The sequence below is a fragment of the Eublepharis macularius genome, chromosome 2, assembly GCF_028583425.1.
Source record: "Eublepharis macularius isolate TG4126 chromosome 2, MPM_Emac_v1.0, whole genome shotgun sequence".
Lineage (NCBI taxonomy): Eukaryota > Metazoa > Chordata > Lepidosauria > Squamata > Eublepharidae > Eublepharis > Eublepharis macularius.
In genome coordinates, this window is record NC_072791.1 from 144,042,943 (window position 1) to 144,069,926 (window position 26,984).

At 43.6% G+C, this 26,984-nt stretch overlaps 1 protein-coding gene across 1 annotated transcript in view; it reads left to right on the top strand.

The window, feature by feature from the left end:
- The window catches only part of LOC129323480 (inner centromere protein-like), a 35,202-nt gene extending 16,186 nt beyond the window's left edge, over positions 1–19,016 (top strand). The window contains exons 9-18 of the mRNA XM_054970020.1: positions 942–1,077; positions 1,158–1,295; positions 3,024–3,133; positions 3,376–3,496; positions 4,343–4,441; positions 5,301–5,398; positions 5,636–5,717; positions 7,331–7,438; positions 17,955–18,114; positions 18,794–19,016. Coding sequence (XP_054825995.1) covers positions 942–1,077; positions 1,158–1,295; positions 3,024–3,133; positions 3,376–3,496; positions 4,343–4,441; positions 5,301–5,398; positions 5,636–5,717; positions 7,331–7,438; positions 17,955–18,114; positions 18,794–19,008 — 1,267 coding nt within the window. The 3' untranslated portion in view covers positions 19,009–19,016. The remainder of the gene's footprint in view (positions 1–941; positions 1,078–1,157; positions 1,296–3,023; positions 3,134–3,375; positions 3,497–4,342; positions 4,442–5,300; positions 5,399–5,635; positions 5,718–7,330; positions 7,439–17,954; positions 18,115–18,793) is intronic.
- Positions 19,017–26,984: the final 7,968 nt, after the last annotated feature.

A 26,984-nucleotide genomic window follows, 5' to 3' on the forward strand; every position in this document is an offset into this window, starting at 1 on the left:
CTTAAAATGCCAACTCTGGATATTCCCAAATATTTCCAAAAATGTTTGGAACTCAGATACAACAAAAATGTGCCTGCATCATAGATTTTAGCTCTAATGCTTATTACACCTCTACAACTACACTGCATGCTGCAGCAGCCATTTTTAGTGATACTGGTATTACCAAGAATCCTAAATGTCACTGAGATATCCAAATATACCCCCATAATACTGATAAGGTATTTTTCAGGTATATTTGGACCAGACATATCCAAGCACACATCTTTGTTCATAAGCATAATTAGACATTTCCAAAGCCTAATACACTTTTACCCATAGGTAGACACTAAAGCTTTTCCTAAATTGAAATGTATTGAATACATCTCTTAAGTTGAGTTCATTACTTTAAGAATATCCAGCTATATCTCTTATAGCCTAGTATGTAATAAGATGATGGGCTAACAGTAGACTTTGCTAGTTAGCTAAATTGTACTACAATGAACTCTAGCATTAGTGTCAGCATATGTAATATAAGGTGTCTTAAACAAAATTAGCCTTCCTGATTCAGCATAATTTTAAAATATTTCTACTTATAGAATACCATTTCTTGCATTGTTTAATATGTCATGTTTAATACTCATGACTTGTTTCAGATTTCTACAATCCTAGTTCTATTACATTGTTAGATGTCTCTTTATTGTATTGACTTAGAATATGGAGGCTGCCTTGAGTCTCAGTGAGAAAGGCAAACTAGAAATAACAAAAATAAATATTTTAAAATATTTGGCAAAATATTCTTAAATTCATAGTGTCTCAATGATCCATTTTTTTGTTTGTTTTGTTTGATCTGCTTCCCTTGTCTCCCATCCCCTGCCCTATGATTTTCCATCTTTGTTTTTGGGCTTTCACATCATTTTGATGGTGGGAGTTTTATTTTAGTGTGCACTGTATGCTTTCTCCAGGAGACAAAGTTACAAACAAGCACTGGATGAGCTGCCTTCTGCCCAGCCTACAAAAGCTGAAGACCCTTCATCTTCTAGTCCTAAAACCTTCCCTAATCCTGCAAACAAAGCACTGCCCCCTTCTGGTCCAGCCAGGGTATGTAAACATCAAGGGCATCTTCATCTTCTCATTTGTGTCCCTATCAGACACTAAGAACATCCATTTTCTCTTGACAGATTGCACGACCTTTCAAAAACTTCTTTCAGACAATGCAAAAAAGCCACTTGCTCAAACCCCCTGGATCTCCAGGGCCCAGCAGCATTATGAAAAGTTTTGTCAAACACACCACTTCTGCCACTAAACCTGATACCAAGGTAAGGTACATTCTGGCATTTATTGCACACTGTTAAAGTGAAATTTCTGAAATTCTGATAGAGATATAAGAGAGTGGGGCAGATGTTCTCTCCCTGTTGTTTCCAGTTGTGCAGGGCTCAGAAGGAGAGTTTCGGCTACTCAGAGTAAGCAAGAGGAAGCCCTTCTTGATGGACCAATACCTCAGTATAAAGCACTGTTATAGATCCCTGAATAACAATTCAATAATGAATAAGGTCTCAGTACAAGGATTGGTGATGGAAAATGCTGACAAGTCGCAGTCAGTTTATGGCAATCCTGTAGGATTTTCAAGGCAAGAGACTGTCAGAGGTGGTTTGCCATTGCCTACCTCTGCATAGCAACCCTGGACTTTTTTGGTGTCTTCCCATCTAAGTACTAACTTGGGATGGCTCTGCTTAACTTCAGAGATCTGACAAGATCAGGCTAGCCTAGGCTATCCAGGTCAGGGCAAAAGAGAGCTACAACCAAAGTAAGATGCATAATGTATGTAAAGTACTGTGAAGTCTCAGCCGGCTTATGGCAGATTTTCAAGGCAAACAAGGCTTGGCTTGCTGATTTTATATCGCTTAACAAAACAGTGGTGGAGAGAGACTCTGAGCACACCAATGAAAGAAAGACCGTCCTCTAGCATGTATAGACTGTTCTGTTTGCTGGAGAAGGCAAAGTTAGAGACTTGGGAATCAACTTAACATTGCATTGGAGATCTGTGACTGGATCTCCCAATATTTTCTTCAACATTAAAACATTCATAGGGGGAGAAAGTGGGAAAATGTCCCAATTTGGATTGGTGCCATAGCAGCACTAGGGGTGGGGGTGGGGGGCGTGTGCACGCATGGTTCTTGCTATTGCCCAGATAGAAATTGCTTTCTAGACATGCTGTTCATCTTGGGAAGTGGGGAGGAGTAGACACCCATACTGTTTCACCACCACCTCTCAAGGCTAATAGAAATTGGATGCAACTGTCAGTCCCCCTTATCCCCCAGCATAGTAGCCCATTCTAAATTTCTGTCATCCCCTACCCCTGAGTTCATTTTAATGCCAAGAGATTCATAGGTCTCCCATGTAATTCTAGTTTACTTTTGGGTGTGCCGCTGAGAAAGTGGTTTTTGTTCAGTTATACTGCTATTTTATCTGAAATGCAGTTCAAGATTATCTTGACGTTAAAACTGGAGAGAGTTAGAAAAGCTTAATGTTACATGTCTGTGCCTTCCTTAAAAAGCATAAAAGCATCCAGCTGGGCTTGTTTAACCTGCGTCTCACATTTATTTCCACTGATGTGGACAGGGAGGAAATTACTCAACTAGACCCTCCTATCATATTTAGGCTCACTGAGCTAGCAATAATTGCTGTTTTTAATCCTTCTCAGCAAGTAGTTAATCAACAAGAATTTAGACTTAGCATCCAGTAACTGAATATTTTGTTTCCTTTCATGCTCAACCTGAAAAGGGAGAATTTGTTGTAAGTAACTAATTATCTTATTTCTGGGGCTGTGGAACTGGGTACAGTTAATTGTTTAGAAACACATAACTACTCTGAACTCACCTTTTCCTGTATTTTCAGTGCTGAGGCTACTGTCTCATGTACACAAGAAATTTCCCCAACTTTTTTTAGTTCCTACAAGACTTTGCAGAAGAGTAGAACATAATTTCCATTGAGTCAGTAGATAGTTGGAACAACTGGAGCTAATTTAAACTTCTTATACATTCTAGGAAAGGGAACGACAACGACTGGAGAGTCTGCGGAAAAAACAAGAAGCCGAGCAACAGAGAAAACAGAAAGTGGAGGAAGAAAAGAAACGAAGGTTGGAAGAGATGAAATTGTAAGTAGATGTTTTGCCCTTATCCAGATTTGGATTGTGACAAAAATGTGCCTGCCTTATAGCTTTTAGCTCTAATGCTTATTACACCTCTACAACTACACTGCATGCTGCAGCAGCCATTCTTAGTGATAAAGATACAGCGTTCTGCAGATACAGCAGGACTTACAAGTGTAAGCTTGTGTTATAGCAGTAGTGAAAGATTGTTCCATCTATATTAGCTGAGGTTTCTCTGCATCCCACAGAAAGCGTGAAGAACGGTTAAGAAAGGCATTGCAAGCTCGAGAACGAGTGGAGCAGATGGAAGAGGAAAAAAGGAAACGAATGGAACAGAAATTCTCTCAACATGAGGAAAGGAGTGAGAAAGTAGGATATGGTCCCATGGTTTTTTAGCTCAGCAGCAAAACTCTTCATGACAATAGACAGAACATGTAACTCTATATTCTTAGGGATATAGAATGTAGATGATCACTCTAGAACATGTGGCACATCCATGATTCTACAGAGGTTTCACATTACCCCCCCCCCCCCAAAATATGGCTTCTTTGTGTAATTGTAAGACACAAACCCTATTAATGTCTTCCCCTCAGGCCCTAATCAGCAGCTTTTTAGTCCAATAGGCTATTTTAGGAGTATAGTCTCTCATTTCCCACTCCCACTTTGTGGTTTTCCAGTAAACCTAGCTGTCATTCTCTACACCCCCCTACCCCATTCATGCCATCTGAAATGGAAGGAAGAGTGGAAGAGCAAGAAAAGATTAAAATGTGTTAGAAAAACATGTCACAAGAGGAGCATTTTCTCCTTTCTTGTGTGCTCATTTCTCTTTTCCTCTATATTTCCCAAAAGGACATCAAAACTGGGAGTGGGGGAGTGGCATGTCTAGAAAGAATAAGATTTAGTCTAACCAGTTTCCCATACTGACTTGAGTTCTTGAACTTGGCCAGATTCAGCACCCAAGTTTGTCAAATCTTTTAAAAATATTTTCTGCTGGTACTTCTGTCTATGTCCAATACTTTCTTACCAGAAATGTTATTGTTCATTTGAGTACCTTGGGACATACATCTTCAAAATCCTCTCAGTGCTGAAATGGAGAAATAAGAATCATTGGTATGCACGGAGTAAGATCATCTTGCTGCCGAGCTGTTTGTTATGAAGAAGAATGGCTTTCTGGAAAGAGGCAAGCTATGGAACTCTAAAGGGCTTTTCTCACAGGTGCGAGAAGAAAAAATGGCAGAAGAAAAGACAAAGAAAAAAGTGTCTATGAAGAAAATGTGGGATACAGAAGCCCGAAAACAGAAAACACTGCCGATGGTAAGCACTTTATTCAGTTTCATATAGATGCGGAATAAAATGGAATTGCCAGGAGTTCCACATACCAAGGGAGTGTCAGACTTCCGAGTGATTTGAATGGTAAACCTGAAATCACTTTTGGAAAATCACATTTGGAAAAGACTGTGGAAGTCAACAGGAGTGCTTATAAATAAGGAGTTCCATTGGAATGCCTTTTGACTTCATTCTCCTTCATCTGATTAACAAGACAACAAAGAATATTGAAAAGGGCTGAGATATGTAATAAATATTCCTCTTAAAGCACTCAATATACTTAAACCTTATTTTCTGGTATATGTGTGGCAAAAGGTGCTATGGTTTTTCTCACAAATAGGTAGTATCTTCTCAGGCATAATGTGGCCTCTCCTAGTATGGGTATTACTTCCTCTGTGTTGTGTCCAGGAACCAATCCTAATCTCACTGCACATATTGATAAGGGTGTAAAAGAATGGAGTTAACAACTCTTCTCTGAGTTGTTGAACTTCTCTGAGTTGATGCACTTTTACAGTAAGGTTCATAGTTACAACCAAATTGTCTTTAAACATTTAAGAAAAATTGCATAAAATCTTAATACAGCTAGCAATTTCTAGCAATTTCTTGCATGCAATGATCATCTTGAATGTGGAATGAGCCATTTAGGGTAGCTTCAAAAATACTGTTGTTACAACACCAGATACATGTATATATGTATGAAAACTGGGAATGGCTCCTCCTCATATATGCAGTCAGGTATAGGAGAATAGACATGTCCTCAGAGGAAGATGCTGAGGGCTTTGCAGTCAAAAGTTTCCATCACGTATATGGAGCAAGCTGATTCCTCCCCCTGCCTTTCCTGTTTCAGGAAGAGGAGCAAAAGCTTCAAGAGCCAGAAAAATGGAAGACAGTTGGGGAAATTAAGAAAATGCTAGAGCATAATAATGCAAAACAGACAAAAGAAAGGTAATGCCATTACTCCCTATCTTAAAAAGGTGGGTGAGCCTGAAACAGTTGAGTGTACTGAGAGGAGACTAAAATATGGGAGTTCATTTCATTTTCAGCTGCTAAAACTCCACATTGAGATGGACCCCAAAATCATAAGATTAGAATTGCTTTATATAGTTGTTCTCTTTAAAAACACTTTTTTTGATATTTGATGTTGCTTACACATGTTCTTTGGACTTCACTTTCCTTTTTTAGGCAGCATGGGCAGCAAGACAAAGAGAAATGGGTAAAACAGCTGGAACTGGCAGTGGTTACAGAAGAGGAAGAAAATCATAAGGTGTGGTAAGGAACAGAAGCCAAAAAGTCAGGTAGACCTGGCCTGGCTCTGGGTTTGGGGGTGCTGTGCTTCCCCACCCCACCATGTCAGTGAATTAGGAGGCTCAGTGGCTGAAAGTGCAATTTAGGATCTGTCTAATCAAAATTATGAGAATTTCCCCAACAAAGAACACTGACTTCTGAAAGAGAATGCTTTTTTTGCTTTAGAAAGGCTAAGGAAGATTTAGGGGAAGTGAGATTTAATTAGTCTCTGACTTTTTAGTGAGGTGGCTTTGCTAAACAATGTCCTGGATTAAAGGCATCTCCCCTCCATTCTGGATCTGAGCCTTAAAAATTAACCAATTAGAGCAGACTTCGACAAACGACAAACCCCAAGTGCAAGGTCACAGTGGTGACTGCAAGTTGGCTCCTGGTGACTGGCAGTTTTAGAACTTTATTGTGATGGATGATTTGGGAAAGCACTCACCTTTCCCTGCTGGGGTTTGTTTCACAGGCACCAAGGGCCAAAGTGGAGGGTAGGACCAATGTAATCATATGCAAATTTACTCAGAAGTAAGACCTATCCTTTGTATCACTGCATAGGACTACTGCCTTGAACATATACCAGCCTCTCAAAGTTGGCACTAAGATCCAAAAGACCAAATCCTCCTTTATTAATTGAAAGTTGCGTCCTCTTTAAAGAAATCTTGAGTGGTGTTGAATCCTACATACATTTCCTAAACACAGTATTAATTATATGAATATATCTACAAGGTATAAAAAAGGATTGCACACAACATATATAATTTGAGGTATGATAATATTTTGAGCGTGTTTACTTTGCCCCATAATGACAGGTTTAGTATTGCCCATCTAGCCAAATCAAAGGATATACCCAAGAAAAGTTTATTAAAATTCAGTGAAATCGTGTCCTTAATATTCCTTGGTATTAATATTCCAAGATAAGTAATAGCATGTGGGCATCATTAAAAATGCCCCTCCGTAATTATACTCTGTGATATATTGTCTCCCAATGGCATCAATTCTGATTTTGTCCAATTAACTGAATACCCAGACAGATCATCAAAATTATTAATCAAACTCATTAATTCAGGAGTGGAAGACTGAGGTTCTGAAATAAATAAAAGATCATCTGCACATAAAATAATTCTAAAGACTTATGTATAAAGCCATCTGTATTTTTAATTGGTTTAATAGCACAAGCCAGAGGTTCCAAACATAAATCAAAAGTGAGAGGAGAAAGAGGACCACCTTGCCTAGTACCTCTTTCAAGAAGAAAGGGTCTGTACTCTAGATCTAGAGGATGAATACAATGTTCTAATACATTTCAAAAATTCATGAGGGAAGCCAAATTTAGTTAATGTAGATAAAATGAATTTCCAGTGTATTTTGTCAAACACTTTTTCAGCATCAAGTAAAAGAATAGCAACTTGATTGGATCTCTTTCTATTTAATGCAGTCAGATCAGCAACTAATCTAAGATTATCAGATCCTTTCCTACTTTGTAGATATCCTACCTGGTCTACATGTACCAAAGCTCTAATCATCTTCTGAAGTCTGTTAGCAAGAATGGCAATTAATATCTTAGCATTTAAAATTCTGATGTTGCTATAGCAGGAGGAAAAGAGTCCTGCCAATCTAGAGCTGCTGCCTCAGGAGAAGAAAGCCAAGCATGTTGAAGCAGTTCCTGCTGCCAGTAAATGGCTGAATATAACCGCTCAGGTGAGTGCTGTTTTGCCGCCTTCTCCAGTGGGGTGAAACCTTAGCCACACAATTGAGGTTTGTATTCAGATGTTCAGGCAGTGAATAGAAAAGTGGTTCCAGTTTTGGAGCTGACGTTTCCAAACCATTTGATACCTGTGACAATTTTTTTTCTTCTATTAAAAATTAGAGACTCACTCTGTTCTTGGATAGTTTTCTTAGTCAACAAGTGGGGATCTGCAAGGACTTGTGGGGGGCATCTCATTTTCCCCTCCCCCACCATGTCCTGTTTCTCCTCCCTACCCCTTAGCCTCTACCCTTTTTCCTACTTCCTTCCCTCCTTCCCACTCACCTTTGTCTGTCCCCCGTCTTCACTTTTCCCCCTACCCCCCTCGACATCCGCTCTCCATTGTTCAGTTGCATCGTGCTGGCTGAGCTGGGCCCAGTCGTATGGTGGGGAACCTGCAAGGAGTTGCAGGGGTTACTTCACTTGTCTTTGTATCCCCTTCCCCACACTATTTCATTCACTCCTCCTGGCAGCCTCCATATGCTCACCTTTCCCTATATCCTTCTCTTCTTCAAACCCACTAAACAACTTAGTTGCCCCCATCTTCATCTATATTTAATAATTTACTTAATTTATATGGTGCCTTTCACCACAAAGGGGACTCAAAGCAGCTTACATCAGTCTCCTTGCTTCCATGTTATGCTCACAACAACCCTGAGAGGTAAGTTCGGTTAGGAATGTGTGACTGGTTCAAAGTTATCAGTGAGCTTCTGCAGGAGAGTGGTGATTCTAACCCGGGTCTTCTCCATTCCACTCTGAAACTCTAACCACTACAGTACGTTGGGTTTTATGGAGGGGTGGCTGCTGTTGAACAGCAGCAAGCAGCCAGGCCTGGGTGGGCCGTGCAAGTCGTGGTATCAAATAATTTGGTGGTTGCTTCTGGGCCTGGCCTCAATGAGTCCCCTCAAAGGCCAAAACAGCCCTGAAAGGGCCCTGCCCCCTCCCCCTGCCGTTTACTGAAAGAAATCAAGCTTGGAATACTGGCTGAACTGTTCTGGTTGCCTAGCAACAGCCACTGAGGGCATCTGGTTAAAGCTACAGGTGACCCTTTTATTTTTTGATATCTTTAAAACCCCCAATGGACTTTTTTTTAGATTTCAGGTTTTTTGGCAAATGGGTGTATAGGAAGATTTGTCTTGTCTGTTCGTGGCTCCAGTCTCTGAATTAAAGTATCCTCAGATCAGGGCCACTTGGCCATAAGTATTAAGATTGCCAGAGCAATAGGGGAGACATTTCATGGCATCCTGGGATGGGATGATGCAGGGGTGATAATTTGAGCAATATAGCCATCTTTGTTACCTGACATTGGATGTTAATCCTGCATTCTATTTCCATACTCCTTGGGGTTGTTGTCTTGAATATTGGGTGTGTTCAACATAAGGTTTTTTTCAAGGCACCTTTCAGCTCTTCACAGTATATTAACATACTCTGATACACAATTTCAAAATCAGTATTATATGCTATTGAGTGAGTACTGTGCCTAAAATGCTGCATTAAGCACTTCGTTGAGCTCAGGGGCTAAGTCGTGCTACTGAGGGGCTTGGGGCGACTGGTAAGCAAGGCATGTGGTAGGTCTGTAGCACAGTCTGGGTTGGTATTTACTCAAGGCGGTCCAAGAGCAAGTCAGGCAGTCTGAGTCAGTGCATGAGCAAGGTAGTCCAAGAACAGGTCAGGCAGTCCAAGTTGGTACATGGGCAAGGCAATGCAAGAGCAGGTCAGAAAAGTCAGTGATGTACACAAGCAGCACCCTATGTGTTCTCAATCCAATCAATAATGAACACACAAACCGAAGTCCAATGAAGGGGATAACTACAGGCCTTTATATGCTTATAAGCAAGGAAGAATGATACAGTTACCGAGGATGAAAAGCCCCTTGAACTTACCAGTTCTTCAGAACTCTAGGGTAATTATGTAAGATTTTATACCTTTGGATCAATTAGCAAACATTATAATGAAGTCTTTATTATTGATCAACAGAGGAGATGCAAAGAATGACCTAGTGACGTTCTATTGGTCAAAAACTTTTGGGGTTGTCCATTCCCACATTTCCAATGTTTAGAATTTTAAAGAACAAACACTTGTTATCCTTGGCACCTGGGCATCAATAATGTTCTTTCCCAGTGGATATACAGCAATTATTCAAGGGCAGTGAGTAAATTGTTTATCTAAGTCCAGGAGTTAACATAACATGAGTAGACTGTAAATTGCCCCCCTCCTGTCAATTGCAGCAATAATTTCACTAGTCTGATCTGTGAATAGAGAGGTTTGACCCTGCACAGTGTTACTCTCTTCCTGGCAGATCTCTTCGCACCAAGGCCAGAGGTGTTTGTTCTCAAAACAAATGTCTTTTATCTTAATGAAAAAGAGTCCAGTAGCACCTTTAAGACTAACCAATTTTATTGTAGCATGCTACAATAAAATTGGTTAGTCTTAAAGGTGCTACTGGACTCTTCTTGATTTTGCTACTACAGACTAACAAGGCTAACTCCTCTGGATCTATTTTTATCTTAATGGGAATCTTTCTCTCGGCCATCTTTCAAATGCAAAAGTTACGTCTTTTCTTCCTGGGTTCTGAGGGTGCCTCTCATTTAACAGGTTGGCCTTAATTAACAGCTCAATCCTAAGCCATGAGACAGCGCCATCACTCGTGCATGGACATAAATGCGGTGTCGCCCACTTCTCCCTATGGACTTTTGCTGGAGAGTCCTGCCGGTGGCTGAGCTCGGTGAGGCACAGCTTGAGCCAAGAGCACTCACCCGCTGTTCCCCTGACAACCCTGCCCACACCAGCCAATGGCTCCACTGCTCCCGTGACAGGTGGGCGAGGGGAAAGCAGAGGAGCAGCCAATGGGGTGGGTGCGATCCCCACTGCTCACCAACACCCCCTCATCTGGGAGAAGACGTCCCTGCTGGGGAGAGGGGGCAAAGGTAACACTGAAGGTGTGGATTGGACACCCACCCTCTTGCCCATCCAGCCCCCATTTCTGATGAGGGCCTGGCCAGTGGCTGCAGCTCGGCACACCAGCAAATCCCCTCATTGCCGCCACTGCCACCACCACAAGAAACAGGTGCCCCTTTCCTGAAAAGTAGGGCCAGATAGTAGGGAACTGATCTCTGTTGCCTGGAGATCAGTTGTAATTCTGGGAGATTGTTGCCAAGTAGGCCCTCTCTCCTGCTTTAAGGCCTGCCATGAACTGTGTTGGAGTTTCCCGCGTTGCTGATTTACCGCTACACCAAAAACTGCCCTGCACGTGTGCACTTTAATACACGTGTCAGTTTCCTGCCGCTCGCTAGTTATTTTGCTGTTGCAGTAGACTCTGTCAGTTTCCTGAATCCATGTCTGGACAACTACACTAAGGACTCTCTTTCTGGGCAGCCTTGCCCAAGCCTATATCTGGACCTCCCTGTGTGTGTTTGGACTTTATTACATGTGTGCTCCGTGCCTGCCTTGCCATCCACCACGGGCTGTGCCTGTTCCCTGCTATGGACTGTGTTTCACGTGCTGTTCCCTGCCTCCATGGAAGCCTGCCTCACCTGGGCCCCAGCTGCGCTATTAGCAGCCAGGTGCCAGCCGGGGAAGACCTCCAGTGAGCCTGACCAGCCACTCCCTGGCCAGTTCCCATCTGGAGACTCCCGCAGGCCGGTCACCCAGCTTGCCCTCGCTACCGGGCAGCCTGCTAGCCAGCCCCAGCCATGCCCAGCCGGCAGCCATGTTCTTAGGCAGCCAGAAGACCTAGAGAAGAAGCTTGCTTTGGGAAGCCATTTTGGAGAAGCGAGCAGATCACGTCCACAGCGAGAGAACCTCGCCCTGCTCTGTGTATCTCAATAGCCGCCCGGAATGGAAGCTGAGTGCCGACCATCCCAAGCACTTAGAGAATGCATCTCAAAGAAGCCTCCACATTCCAGAGCTGATGACATCAGGACAAGCCCCATCCGCTGGAACACCCGTTCAACACGCCCGGATCTCCCCCTCCCTCCTTTGTCCCCTCTTCCTAAGGTGTCACTATAACACAATCAGACTACTAAAGTGGCCCATCTAAGACATTCAGAAAACCATCAAGACCTTTGTTTCGACCCATGAGAACCACAAGGTACAGCACCAGCCCCAGGGTACGTTTTGGGGTATTTAAGCTGGCCGCCCCGGCCACATGGTGCATACGCCTTCCCTGTCCAGACCCCTTGCTGTCTCTCTGTGGATCCAGTGCTGGCATTGGACCACCTCGCTGCTGTGTCTCTACTCCGCTTCAGGATTGTAAGTATATCCCTTATCATCGTGGGTACCTGCTCATGCGACCATCTCTATATTTCCTACTCTATGTTTCCTAGTCCGTGTATGCTATCTTGTGTGTATGAGCAAGTTCAGGCTTACGCCACACTATTAGTAAATACACGTTATTGATTGAATATTTGTAGTCTGCCTCTTTATTACGTGAGCGTCTGGAGAAGGGACCTTGGTATAGATGGTTAGATCCGCGCTAAATTTAGTTCTGGACTGCTAAGCTAATTCCCCATTCAAAAGAGCAGTTCCGGTAACAAGATCTCCAGCTACCACCTGGAGATTGGCAACCATAATTAGTCCCCAGGTTCTGGAGAAGCAGGTGGGGGGAAGGCGTGTTCTTCAATGAGTGACAGGAATGCCCATTGGAAACCGCATGGGAGTCCAGAAGGCCAAATGGAAGCAAGGGGAATGAAAAGCGGCAACAAACTTGCGGCGGTGCCACTTGAACACATCACTGCATCTCCATGCCCCAGTCCTGGGGTGATGCCCTCCCCCAGCGTGGACTGACAGCCCCTCCCCATGCTAGATTTCCAAAGTCCATCCCTGCTTCCACAAACGGCAAAAAGGAGATGCCCAGTAAATATACACACACCACCCCGTGGCAGCAACTTCCCACATGCAGTGACCATCTTCCTGGCTTATCAGATGCCAGCAGCTCAGACTATCAGAGAATGAAAGTCCTCAGTGGCCCCTGCCCCGGCAGACATTCATGGGCCACACTTCAATTCTCACCTCACTGCCTGAAGTTACATTGAGGAGAGGAAGGGGGTAGGGAGGATGGACGGGCGCCACTTGAAACATTTGCAGGGATATGTGACAGGGAATTGAGGGGCTGGCTACTGGCAGTGTCAGGCAAGCATACAAACAGCAGTTTGTTGTTTTTCAACACGTTTTATTGAACTGGAAAAGTGCCAATGTCCCTCGGCTGGAAAGCGAGCCAAGGCAGTTTGCGCAGCCCTTGTTCTGCGCTCCCAGGGGCGAGGCTGAGATGCGGATTGCCTTGGGAAACTGCTCCCTGGGCTGAATCTGAATGGCACTCGTGGAGGATTACAGGGTGAGGGGCTGAAGAAGACATGCTCTGTCATCTCCCAGATGAGTCACGACGTGCCTGCGAGGGAAAGAGATGTGTGCTGCAAGTTACCCAGCCCAGTCCATGGCCAAGGCCAAGCCCACATTCCCAACATCTGGGAAGATGCACATAGTAGAGAGCAACAGCAGCAGCCCCACAGGTGCAGCTAGTGACCAGATGATGCATAATCCTCTGGCGAGGAAGCACTCTGCCTTGGGGTGATTTTACCTTTAAGGGAGAAAGTCAGCAGGTAGTTACAAACACCCGGTCAAGAGTAGTTTTCTGAGCAACTGCCTCTGGGGCAGGCAGAGGCTGCCGCCACCGTCCCCTCCTCGCTGAGCCTCACCTGAAGAGGCTAGTGGTCAGGCGAGTTCAGGTGATGGGGCAGCCGGCACAAATCAGCAAGCCGGGTTAGCTGCCGCCCCATCTCCTCCTTACCTGTAAGTGCTACCTCACTCCTTACTGAGCTGGAAGTGCAAGGAGACTTGAGTGGTTATTGTTAGTTAGCCAGACATTCTGGACTTTGCCCTTCTTCCCTTGAGTGAGTGCAAAGTTCTCCCAGTTTTCCCGTTAAGTCCCCTCTAGTGCACTCTCCCGCCCTGTGCACAAAGTCCCCACGGCAGAAGGCAGACGGGCATAGCCTTCGGCCATGTGCTCACCTACCAGAGGTCATGAGCAGCGCAGCCGGACGTTTTGTAGGGTGTGTGAGCAGGTGATTGGGTACGGGGAGGGGGGCTTGCCCACCCCGGCAGCGCACGCGGATTGGCCCCCGTGATAGTTCCCATCCTATGTGCATTCGGGCTGCGGGGGCGGGGCACCAGGAGAGGGGCGTGTGTTTTCCCCGTTCAATGGGCATCTGTGGGCCACGCCTCCTTTTTCATGGTGTAACTTTCCCCCGCTGCAGGGGGGGTCCCTAGGCCTGGAGTGACTTTGGAAGTGGACTAACTCACACCCTGCCCCCCACCCTGCCCCCTTCCATGCCAGCGTGGGGACTTGTACCATACTTGTGCCTCTGCCTGGCCGCGCGGCATGCCCGCTGGCAGCAACCTGTCTGCAGTAATGTGCCTTGGGCGGGCGCTGGCAGAGAGGGGTTTACGTCGACGTAAGAGCCATTTATGCCCGTGCAAGCCTCAGTTCTCTCCCTATGCACTCCCCCCCCTTAGGATTGAGCTGCCCATGTGGCTTTGGATCCAGCAATTGTGCTTCACTAGTTCTGGCACCCTAGTGTCAGCTCAAGATCTTATCAGTTGACACTAACCAGGCAAGACAATGCTCTTCTACTTTTCTTTCTCTTTTGAGGCTGAATCCAGCAGCAAAGGAGAGAAGGGGGTGGAAGGTACAGGAATGGCCTATTCAGGTTGATTGTGCATATGTGCATAGGCTTACCTTCTATCTAGACTTGATCATCAATATATGTTATGGAAATGCAGATATGATGCGACTATGAATATGAGCTCTATGTAAGGCAATGTATGGACTGTTCACTGAAACTAATGAGGTTTTAATTGTTTGCAACATTTATCAGAAATGTACATCCCATTGCACATCCCACATCAGCTTATTTCTTCTGACTCTTAGCAAGCGTGAAAAGGCCAAAAATACTTTATGCAGTTTTCATTGATGCTGAAGCTACCTTGTTAAGAGCAGCTCAGGATTTAATAGTCTCTGTCTCAAGTAATAACATGCCCACACACCATGCAGGAAGAAACACTCTTCTCCTTCAGGCAGGAAGGCGGCGATCTGGAGATGAGGGGATTACAGACAGTCCTCTTGTCATGGACAGATCACTATTTGCTAGAGGGCTACTAAGATTTCATAGGGGTGGGGAAATTGATTAAGGTGATCCACCTCCATAGGTTGATGGATCCAACTGGTTTTCAGATGGCAGTAGGGGTTTTTCCCATTGGTATGTTTGGTGCTGCTGTCAGTATCCTGGTTGACCTCTGGAATGAGGAAATGACCCTAGCAATTGACACAGTCACCCACTGGCAATCTCTCGGAGGTCTAAGATAGGGGTGCACAATCTGGGATTTGTAATCTGGCTTTATAGCTGGATTTATGCCAATCAGGTATAATCCAACTATGCCAGATCACATAAGAGAATCCCAGATTGGATTTGGGGGACCAAAATCTCCTGGACCAGATTATTCAGCTGCAGGCAGTCTCAGTCTCAGCCTCAGCTGAGAGCAAAAGAGCAGCAGGACCAAGTGGAGGCAAGTTTTGCACCACAGCAGGAGAGGCATGAAGCTGGTGGAGGACAGCAGGCAAATTCCCATCCCATCCTTCCACCCCTGCCTAAGCTTCAAAAGAGCCCTTCAAGCTTCTTCCAGTCGCCTTTTAAACACCGCAGGTCTGATGAGCCTCACACACACACACCCGCCCAATCTTGCTTCAGCTCGGAATAGGAAGGTTTCTCTACTTTTATATTGGGGTTCTCTGGATATTGGTTTCCCCTCTTTCACTTTGGTTCTTTTGAGCTTTGTTGGTTCAGCTTACATGGGAGTGAGACTTGTGTTTGGGACTGGCTTTGGGCCAGGAGTTGCCTTTGCTTAAGGTTTCCCTTTGTCTGGAAATGTTTCCTCTATTGGAAACAATGGGGAGTTGCTGAGGGTAGCTTGTTCAGGAGCCTATAGAATTGGATCCTGGGGTCCAATCATCTTGAAACTTAGGGATCTTTAGTTTTTTGGTATCAGATAGCCCTTTGGTTTACCAACAGCCTGTGGGCAATAAAAAGGCACAGGCTAGAGCTCTTTCTAAAGCCTATCCCATGCAGTGATGGCAGTAAAGAAACAATATTTCTCTGCTACCATTGTATTAACACAGTGTAGACCTGTGGAACTCTTCAGGATGGTCAGGGGCCTATTAGGCTGTGGCGTACAGGAGAAGGTGGACTGCTCAATGGACCACTACAATCATTTTGCTAAGCACTTGTGGATAAAATCTCTTGCATCTATTCTGACTTGCTCTACATTAGCAGTAACAGGATTGGATTGTTTTGAGGTGGTGATTTGTCCAGTTATATACGATTCATTTCAGCTTGTCCAGTCTGAGCATGTGGACAGAATTATTGAGTTTGAGACATGCCACCTGTTTATATGACCCTTGTCCCTCCTGGCTGCTTAAATCTACTGGGGGAGGACTGGTGGACTGGGTTCAGGAGACATATAATGCCTCCCTGAGAGATGCAGTGAATGACCGTGTCTTGAAGCAGATAGTGGTGCATCCACTCTGAAATAAATCTGCTCTGGATCCAGGAGAGTTGAATATCTACCATCCAGTCTCAGATGTCTCAGCATGGTGGCTGAACAAGTGTTGGCTGGCCACCTTCGGGAATTCTTGAATTAACTGGATTGTTTGCATTTGTTTCAGGCCTGGTTGTGGGTCTGAAATGGTCTTTTTCACCCCAGTAGGGGTGACTTGCACTGGGAGATGGATGGAGGTGTGTGGCCCTGTTAACTCTCCAGTACCTCTTGACAGTTTTTGATACCATTGATCATGGTATCCTGGACTGCCTTTCAGGTTGGAACTCAGAGGTACTGTTCTGAGGTGGTTTTAGTCATATCTTAAAGGTAGGTTTCAGAGTATGGTGCTGGGGAACTGGCTGCTGACCTACAGTGTCCCATAAAGTTCTATCTTGTCTCTCATGCTTTTCAACATCTATGTAAAGTCACCAGGAGAGGACATCTAGGGGTATGGGTTGAGTTGCAGCCAATATGCAGATGACACTCAGCTCTTTCTTGCACTTCCAACAGATCCCAGGGATGATGTTGAGACTGTGATCAGGTGCCTGGAGGTAGTTTTGAAAAGACTGAAGGCTAACAAATTGAAAATCATGAGAAAACAGTTGTACTTTCAGTGGGGGGAAGATTTGACCCAGGAAATGAGAAATCTCCTATTCTGGAAGGGACTCCACTTGCCTTAAAGAGCAGATGGAGGGAGGTGCTGGACTCAGACCTCCTGGTGGATAAACAGGTGGCAGCGGTTGCTAGGGATGCCTTTTACCAGCTTCAGCTGCTAAGCCTGATGTGGCCATTCCTGTGAGGGAAATTTTTTGCTACTGTAGTGCATATCCTAGTAAAACCTAGATTACTGCAATGTGCTGTTTGTGGGGCTGCCCTTGAAGACTGTCAAGAAGCTGCAGTTGGTACAGAATGCTGCAGCTAGAATATTGAGTGGAGTGGGTCATGGGGACCATATTAGACCAGTCTTGTTCCATCTACACTGGCTCCCAATTTGCTTCCAGGCTTCATTCAAGGTGATTTAAAGCCTTATACTGATTGGGGCCAGCATAGCTTAAGGACTGCCTTCTCCCATGTGAACCTGCCCGTCCTCTCCAATCATCTTGGCCCTGCTTTGCGCATCCCCATCACCTGAGGCTAGACAATTGGCAACCTAAGAAAGAGCCTTCTCAGTCATGGTGCCAAAACTTTGGAAATTCCTCCCCAGACAGATTTGGGTTGTCTTCCACCAGAGGTTGAAAACTTTTAAATTTTGTTTGGTATAACTCCAGTAACTGTTGCTGGCCCTCCTCCTTGGTTAGAAGTCATTTGTTTCATCTTGAAGAGGAATATTGTAAGTATTCCCATGCTTCTCTGAAGTTCTGCAGTTTTTAGTGGTAAGAGCCAACTGGTCAAAACAAGTACAGGGTGTAATTGGCTACTTCCATATTATGTAGTCACTTTTTCCTCTATGTTGTAGTACCTTCTGGCACTGGTTACGCAAGTAAATGGGCTGATTTTGCCAGCTCCATTGTTAAGTGCAACAATTTATCTTCTACAACTGATTCTTTTGTGATCAGTGGCTCACACTCACCTTTTCCTCTCCCTACTTACTTACTTTTCATAGTGTACACTTTGTTGTGTTGTATGTTACTTTTAAGGAACTTCAAACTTGCTTGTGTGTCTGTCATAGGCTCCAGTGATTATTGGGGTACATAACATCAAAGATGTGAGGCGCTTTTTATAGAAAACTAGAAAGACCAATGTTCATATTTTGGAGCTAAGAATGTAAGAGCAGCTCTGCAGGATCAGACCAGTGCTTTGATGCACACTGCTTTGCTAAAAGAATTCTCATTAAATGTGTGCTGCATTTGAAACATTAAGCTTTTTCTTAATTTAATACAGAAATCTCCTATCAGTGCCTGCAACCATGTAAATCCCCAGGGCCTGAAAGATTCCAAGTCCCTCAAAGTCAACCCAAATGACTATGGAATGGATTTGAATAGTGATGACTCCACTGATGATGAAAGCCAGCCCCGCAGACCAATCCCTTCATGGGCCACTGGTATGTGTAAATCTTTCATGGTTGCAAAATGATAACGCTGAAATTTAAAGAGAGTTCTACTCATGTTTCTGGAGATTTTCATTTGAGTTGCATTGCTTTTGAGGGATTTGCTTGAACTTATGCCTTCAACTTCCTATAATACTGTAGTTCCTGTGGTGACTCTAGTATTGCATTGTACCATATGAACTAACTGTGAGTTGTTGTGCTGTGGCCTATAGAATCAATGTGTGTCTCATACTTCTTGTTAAAAGTGAATTAAATTGCTCATCTTGGAGTTCAGGTTCTTATATTTTTATAGTCTTTTGGTGTAAGATGAAGTCCTTTAGTGTAAGATCAAGCAAAACTAGAGCTAGTAGGATACTTTAGTAAAGGTTAAGTTAATGTGGAAATAAAACCTTTCCAACTTCAGGAATCTATTTAAACTACATTCTTTCCTACATACAAGCGATCCTCCTTCTTTTTCCTTGCTATCTGGCAAACTTTCTTTAATTTGATGGTTACAGCTAGAGGCTGTTTGATAACTATAACTAGGATAGAATGAGCAAAGGCATACCTTGACTTGTTAAATGGGCTACAGTGAGCAGGTATTGTAAGCAGAGATTGCACATTCTTTCCTCCATATAAATGCTTTAATTTGAGTGAAAGGCTGTTGTTCAGCATAATACAATTGCTTCCTCAGGTCTTCAGCTTAATGAAGCTGTCACATATCAATACTACAACCCTCCAGACATTGATACATTTTTTGGACAAATCTTGAGCCCTAAACTAGAAAATATCTTCTACAAGAGCAAACCAAGATATTTCAAGCGCACTAGTTCTGCTGTCTGGCAGTCACCACCTTTACCGGGTACCAAAACAGTCTTGTGTGCATCCAGTAGCGTGAAAAAATACTGAGTCTGAGAAGGACTTCATATTACTGTCAACTGTATTTTGTCTAGGTAAGACATCTGTAAACATTTTAATATTTTCTATCTTTTCTATACTGTGTAATAAAGTTTTAAATTCTGAAATAATTGTTAGTTTTTTTTTAAATAAAGAATGAGGTCATGTGTGTACTGAATCTTCTAGAACTTGGAATATTTCATGTGACCCGAAAAAAATGTTTTAGCTGCAGTATTTCTTGATGCATCTCACCTCTTGTTGACATGTGGTGTGAACAGATGGGCCTAACTGGAGTATTTTTGCTACATGTGGAAGTTTACTTACTTTTGCAGAGAAAGAAAAAGCAGTGGAGATAATATAAATGGTCAATAGGTGGCATAACTGAGCAAGTAAACAAATTAGAATGAATGCTATGAATTTGCCTTGCTTCCTTCAGATTGGTGTGTTACAAGGCATATTTTGCACTGTCAAAAGTTTCTAAAATTCTAGATTTTTCTTCATAACTTCATACTCATTTCAAATGAAGTATTTTACTGTAGACAATAAAATCCATGTTCTAGAAATGTTTAGAAAAATATTCTACTCCACATTTCAGATTTTAAATCCATAAAGAGTTTGTTGCTTTTCTTGATTCCTACTTGATTCTCTAATTCTTGCTTTACTTGATTGCTTTGCTTGATTCCTACTTGATTCTCTAATTTGGTTTAGCTATTTCTGAATATTTCAGCCATTGTTTTCTATCACTCTGGTTGCTATCCAGTGACTGAAGGGGTCCTTTTTCAACCAAACTTCACCAAATTTGGAAGGAACCTACTCCTGCCTGTTGTCTAAAGATCACCCAAGGTTCATGAAGATTGGACACCGGGGGCCAATTTTATGGCTCCCTAAAGAAGATGTCCTCATCCATTCTCCATTATTCCCTATGGGGAAAAATATCTGGGAGCTATCTGGAAGGCTGGGGGTGGTGTTTTTCCTGCAAATTCCACCAAATTTTCAGGGGACCTACTCTTGATTGTCCTCTAATGACCCTGCAGAAGCAGACTGAAGCAATGGAATGCCTAGTGCTTGTGGTTGGGTACTGCTTGGTTGTGTTCTGTAGTGTTTCTCCACTGGCTGCTGTGAATGATACTGGTTCAGTTTCCTGTAGGGCTGGTGTTTGGAAGGAGCTGTGCTCTTTTCCTCCAGCAGCTGCTCTGCAGGGTCAGCACTAGAACTTCACTTGGTTGGGCTTGCCACAGCTCTGAGTCCCACATGCCAGCAGACTATCTCCTTGTCCCATGCAGCTGCCACAGGGATACAGCTGCTGCAAGGAGAACAGGTAGTGCTTGGCCAGCAGCACAGCATGCAAGAGAAATCATTGCAATGCTTAGTAATCAAAGATAACTTTGTTACTGTAAGGAACAACTCTAGATGAAATAGGTAAAACAGGGATTAGAATGCAGACTAAGGAAATAAAAGCGTTGTTAACTAAAGGGAATTTAGAGCATCTTGACATTAACTTCCAATGGGCAGCAGTCACCTGTCAGTCCTGGCAGATGACCTATCACCCACCCACCCACCCACAGATAAAGGAAGGGCATCCCTTTAGAGACACCTGTCTCATGTGCTCCCAAAGTCCGATTGCCACTTTGAGGTCAGGAAAGAATTTTTCTCCAGGTCAGATTGGCCAGGGATATTGGAGGTGTTTTGCCTTCCTCTGGGCACAGAGCAGGGGCCATTATGGAAAATGGGGGTGGGGTGGGGTGGGGATTGCTGTGAATTTCCTGCATTGGGCAGGGGGTGGACTAGATTACCCTGGGTATCCCTTCCAGCTCCGTGTTTCTAATAACCAATCTGAAGCTGGGAATTTGGATCACACAAGCCTGGCCTGTTACCCAAATAGACAGTCTCCTAATTAGTTGGCGGGAATTAACTTAAAGGAGACAAGGCAGCAGAGGGTAACTGGAATTCTTCACCCATGTTTACAGGGATTTTTCCCTCAAGAGAACTTTCAGAATAAATTAGCCAGATGTTCAACTGGAAAGGTTTTTATTAAAAGAGAAATAAAACGGCAAACATACAGAGCACACACAAGAGGCTAGGTAAGAGGAAAGGGGGAGAAAGCAATTTCGGGGAAGGCAATAGTTAACAGTTTCAAAGATGGAGGTCTGCACAGACAGCAGCGAAATAGGAGAGATGATGAGGTGGCCCAGATGGATTTGGAGGTGTGTGCATGGATCTAAGAACACACATGTACACATACTGGTGGCTAGGCTAGGGCAAAATGCTCCTTGAGGTGAGTTGATGTTCTTGCCCCCAAAACAATAACTTGATGGGTTTTCTGGAGGTGGATAATGGGTGGAGAGAGGCTTGATGACCCTGAGAGTACCGAATGGGAAAAGCTACCAAGTTTGGTGAATAGTGTTAGGTGGTGCTTAATCAGGGTAAATGGGTGAGAGGAAATGAAACGGTGTAGATGAAATTCATCAGGAGTTTCTTGGGAGACCTCGTTGTCCAAAATTATGTGTCTCTCCGGGGTGTGGAGGGGGCCATTAGTCACTCAGCCGCTCTGACTCCCCTTGTGAAATATTTTTCTAGGTTTTAGCTCGGCTGGCATCAGGCAGTGCCTTGTGCTTATAATATTTAAGGGGGGGAGTGTTTATGATTTCATATCTATTAACTGCCCCTTAGCAGGAGGAGAGGTCAGACTGCTAACAGGACCTCCCTTCATCCAATAGGAAGGTAGAACTGCATCAAAGAAATGGATATGATCTAATACTGGGCTGTAAATTCCCACAGAGAAAGCCTTGATTCCTAGTTCTCAGGCTTCATGCAGATATAGTGTCCTCAATCCATTCTTTTGTCGTCATGTATGTCAAATGTCATCCTCCCCAGATGTTTCTGTTTCTGTCTCCTTTCACAACACTTGTTTTTTTGAGTATGTCAAGTATTTTACACTGTCAGCTCAAATTTGAATATGATTAATGATGAAGCAAGAAGGAAGGCAAAATCAATTCACTCATACTGGAAGGAAGTTTTTTTAATAAGTCAACTTTGTCATGTGAATGGGAAGCATATCCTGCTTATGACTGCCATGTAATGCCTGAATTGCCTCACAAGTCTGCAAAAGCCGTTTCATGTATATTTAAATAATTCTGTGGATCACACTAGATGTGTGATAAGAGTTCAAATGGGACTGTAGCTTGCTGAGAGAGGGGCCTTCAGCCTTCCCCCTCCCATTTTCCCAACCTGAAACATCCCTGAGAAGCTGCTTTTTCCCATTAGCCTAAATTGTACCAGCCATTCCCTGGGGCTGCTTCAGGTTAGAAAAATGCCATCGGGAAGGGGGAAGGCTTAAGTGCTCTTTCCTAGCATGCTGCAATCCCAATCTGAACTCTTGGAACTCTCAGTGCACCTCTGGTTTCACCCACAGACATTACCCAAACATGAATGAAATTTGCCTTCATTCCTAAGCTACACAAACCTAAACTGAATCAGACCCCTGCGCAACTGAGAATTAAAAAAATACTAAGCTCCCCCAAAATGAAAATCCCTGCGTACATATCCTTTAGCCTATCTGTGTCTTTTTCTCAAGGATCAGGCCCATTGGTGCCCAGAGGACTTGTTCTAGGTCCTATTTAATTTGTCTATCCACTATTGTATCCACTCTACCATGCTGGCTGTGTCTAAGGCAGTTGTGGCAACAAATGCGTTAAAACAGTTTTTGTTCCCTCTCTTGAAACTGATGTGAGAAGATAGACAAAGCATCCCCTGTAGCAGTGGTCCCCACAATGATTCCCGCTGTTTCTTTTTGACAATGGAGTACAACAAAACATCTCTTCCCCAAAGTGAAAGAGCCAGTCTTTTTCTCAACTTCATTGGATCAGCCCAGGATGCAATGCTTTCGTATCTGTAGGGAGCATGCTTCCAGAACTAGTTGCTTGCTTTGTAGGAAGATGCATTTCAAAACTGGCCCAAGTACCCTGTGGCAGCCATTTAATGGTGGTGCCAAGTACCCATTCCCAAAATTCCAGAAGTGCCCAAGGGCTCAACAAGATTAGGGGCCCCATGTCCTATAGCATTTTCTCTGGAACATAATTGTCATGATCAAAGGTCTTTCTAATGATTTCTACAATGTATTCAAAAGGGGATCTGACACAACAGGATACAGTATGGAAGGTGGCTGGGACTGATCCATTTACGGAGCAGCTGCTTGTTTTCCCTAATTCAACTGAGAATGGGATGTGGTGGCTTGCTAAAAAGCACTGGTCTGCTAGGATTCAGTCTTCTAGTGATAATTACATAGGTTTAGTATTGCTTCTATGCACATGTTTCTGAGGCGGTGCCCCAGAACACTAATGCTTACCAGCATTAGAGACTGAACAAAATGGTAATTGCATATGCCAGCTCAATAATGCAAAGAATAACTAATATATCTGATCAGTATGAAGTGCCTCGATGCCTAACTGAAGTCCATGAAACATATGGACATGTTAAGTGATGCATATGAAGATCCACATATAGTGAACCCTGGCACCTCTACTGTAAAGTTAAATCAAAGCTTACTCAGGTGAATGTATGTGTCTCTAGTATGCTGATCTGAATGCCTATCATATCACTTCTGCAAAAGCCAGTGTGACAAATCCTTCTTTAGGATACATTTAAAAATAGGGTAGTTGGATCTCAAACAGCAATAGGATAGTTCCAAACTCTGTTATTAGGCACCTTCTTACTCCTATGAAATTTATATTCCTTAATAAGAAAATCTGTAGTAGCAGGCAAGCATATCTGAAAGAAATCATTAATGATTTTCTCTATAATGCACAATTACAAGGAAGCGTTTGGCATATAGCAGGGGTGGCCAAACTTGCTTAATGTAAGAGCTGCATAGAATAAATGTCAGATGTCTGAGAGCCACAAGACATGATGCATTGAAGTGACTTGCCTGAACCTGCCAGAGAGCACCATTGATGGAAAGGCGTTTAAATGTGCTAAGGTAAATATTCAGCGCTGAGATGGGATGTCCAGAGCTGAGAGATAGTGTGGCATCATTCCTTGCCTTTGGTATATGCCTAAGTTGGCTGCAGAACATACAGGGGGATGCAGGGGGAACATCTCTTGGAGTTCATGTTCCATAAGTCTTAGTTTAATTGTTCTTAAGATATGTAATTCATCACATAGGAGTAGGGAGTCCAATGCAATGCCAAGCTTTTGCAGTTAGAGAGTAAACATAGAAAACCATATGGTACTATGCCTATCTCTCATCAAATGAGATAGCAAGCTATCATGTTCAGATCTAAAGTGAATTTTTATCCAGTTCTTGAAAGCCATGATCCAGGCCTTAGTTTCCAAGAGGTGAAGACCCAACTCTGCACATATAGATACATAAGGGACACAATTAGAGACACCCAAAATCTGTTGGAAGAAAGTTGATTGTACACCCTCTACACAGGGCTTAAAGGCTTTGATCCACAGTGGGATTCCATATAGCAGCTGGGGAAGGATTTTTGCATTATAAATTTTCAGAGCTGCTGGGACAAACTGGTTGCCTCCTAAAAAGAAGAACTTTTTGATTTGCGCCAGTGAGCATCACACTAAGTTTATAGTTCTGTTCTGATGCGTTGGCCAGCTAAGGTTGTTGTTGAAAGTAATTCCAAGATATTTAAAGGCCTTCACTTGTTCAATTTCCTTAGCGCCGATGCACCACCTGAATAGGTGCCAGCTCTTAGAAAAAATTAGAATTTTGGATTTTTCATAGTTGATTATCAGCCGATTCAATTTACAATATTGATAGAAGGCTTCTAGATATCTTATAAGGCCAATTCTAGTGTGGGAAATAATAACTGTGTCATCAGCATACAGCAATATAGGTATTGCTAATTGCTCCAGAAAGGGCGGATGGCCATTTACAACAGACATATGTTGCTTCAGATCGTTCAAAAATAAATTTAAAAGGTGTGGGGCAAGGACACAGCCTTGTTTAACTCCCTTCGTAATTGGGAAGTTAGATGAAAGTTGGCCATCGGGGGATATCTTAACGACACCCGAAGTAGCTTCGTGTAATTTCTTAATTAAATAAAGTAAGCGGGGTTCCATCCCCAGAGTTCTGAGTTTCTTCCACAGCAGGTCCCTAGGGATTGAATCAAATGCACCCTTTAAATCAATAAAAGCTGCATACAGTTTCCCTCCTTTAGGCTTCACATTTATCTGCCAAAAAGGCAAGGGTGGTGCAATGATTGATTGTGGATCTCCCTTTAAGGGAGCCAATTTGTTCTGGTCCAATTATTTTCCCTTCGGCTATCCAATTTAGAAGGGAACGCTCCAGGTGTTTAGAGTACAGCTTACATATAATAGAGAGCAAGCTGATAGGCTGGTAGTTCTCTGGAAGAATTGGGTTACCTTTTTTATATATTGGACATATCAATGATTTTAACCACGACTCAGGGATAACCCCCTTATGGTCAATTAGGGTAAACAAATTGGCCAATGGAACAGCCCACCAGTCCTTATGCTTTTTTAAAAGTTCAGCTGGAATCCCATCTAAGCCAGGTGCCTTACCAGACTTCAGTTCAGAGATTAAATCAGTTATCTCATCAGGGCTTACAGGAGTCCAGTCAGGAATGGTTAAGAGGGTGAGTTCTTCTTCTTGCTCTAGTGGGCTACCTGAGTCATTAAATGTTCTGAAATAGTAGTCGACCCATTTTTGAGGGGTAGGTGTGGTTATGGCAGGAACTGATGCATTGAAGTGACTTCAGATGAGGAGGTGAGTTTGGGGGGGGGGGTGTCCTGAAAGTGACATCAACAGAAAGGATGGAGCTTGGGAAGAGCCATCACCTGACCTTTGACTTGGAAGTGACATCACAAAAGTGACATCCTTGCTAGGCTTCACCTCCAAAGTCCCCAGATATTTTCTGAGTCAGACTTGGCAACCCCGACATTTTTATTGAAAATATGAAAGACATGGAACGAAAGAAGGAAGAAAAAGGGAGGGAAAGAAACTAGACTAAAGTAAAATGTGTGGCCATGGTGATACTCGGAGACCTCCAGGAGCCGCACAATATGTCTAGAAGAGCCACGTGGCTCCCAGGCCGCAGTTTGGCCACCCCTGGCATATAGCATGTGCACCTAGTGGAATGGGGCAGTAGTGAGCCTTGATAAGCCTGTTGGGCAACTTGTTTGCAGTGGGGCCTGTATACATTGTAACATACTTCCAAGTCCTCCGCAACATACTAAGATTCTAGGGGAAGATTCACAGGATTCTTTTGGCAGAAAAATAAATGAGGGAAGTTTCCTGAGTACGAATAGTCTGAAAGTCAATGAAGCAGATGATAGTTGCTTTAGTTTTAAATGGTTTTATATGGTGCCGTACAGTAGGTGGAGCATCCCCCCCCCCCCAAAGTGTGAGCTAAGATCCATTTGTGGCTCATGTGAATCAATTTGTGGCAAAGGTGGTATTAGATGATAATACAATTTAAGAAACCTGATAAGAGAGCCCTAACCCCACAAACTTTTTGAAAGGTGTGGGGGATGGGAATGGAGGGAGGAGAAGGCAGGGTTATTGATGAGTGCTTTTGGTGACTAAACCACTCGCCCATGATCAGTGCTGCATAACAAGCAGTCCTCACCCTGCCTGGCATTGAAATGAGTAGCAAAATGTAAATGGTTTCTATACATTCTGAACAACAGAACTTGAATTTAGTGGATTTCGGCCTTTTTATGTTCACATATACCTAAATAATGATATACCTTCTCTCCCCCTCACCTTGTTTCTCCCATTGCCAAAGCACTAGTGATAATCCTATATGTTAAAACAAAACTGGTCTGGCAGGGGGGGGGGGGATCCCTGATCCAGAGTGAATGGTTAGTGTGTAAAACCAGGGCTTTTTTTGAGTGGGAACGCTCTGGAACGGCGTTCTGGCAGCACGACAATCTGCCCATGTGATTCCTCCTTCGGCCCCGCGGGCTCTGCAGAGGAGGTTAAGTGCTTTGAGTTCATTCTGCTTTTCATT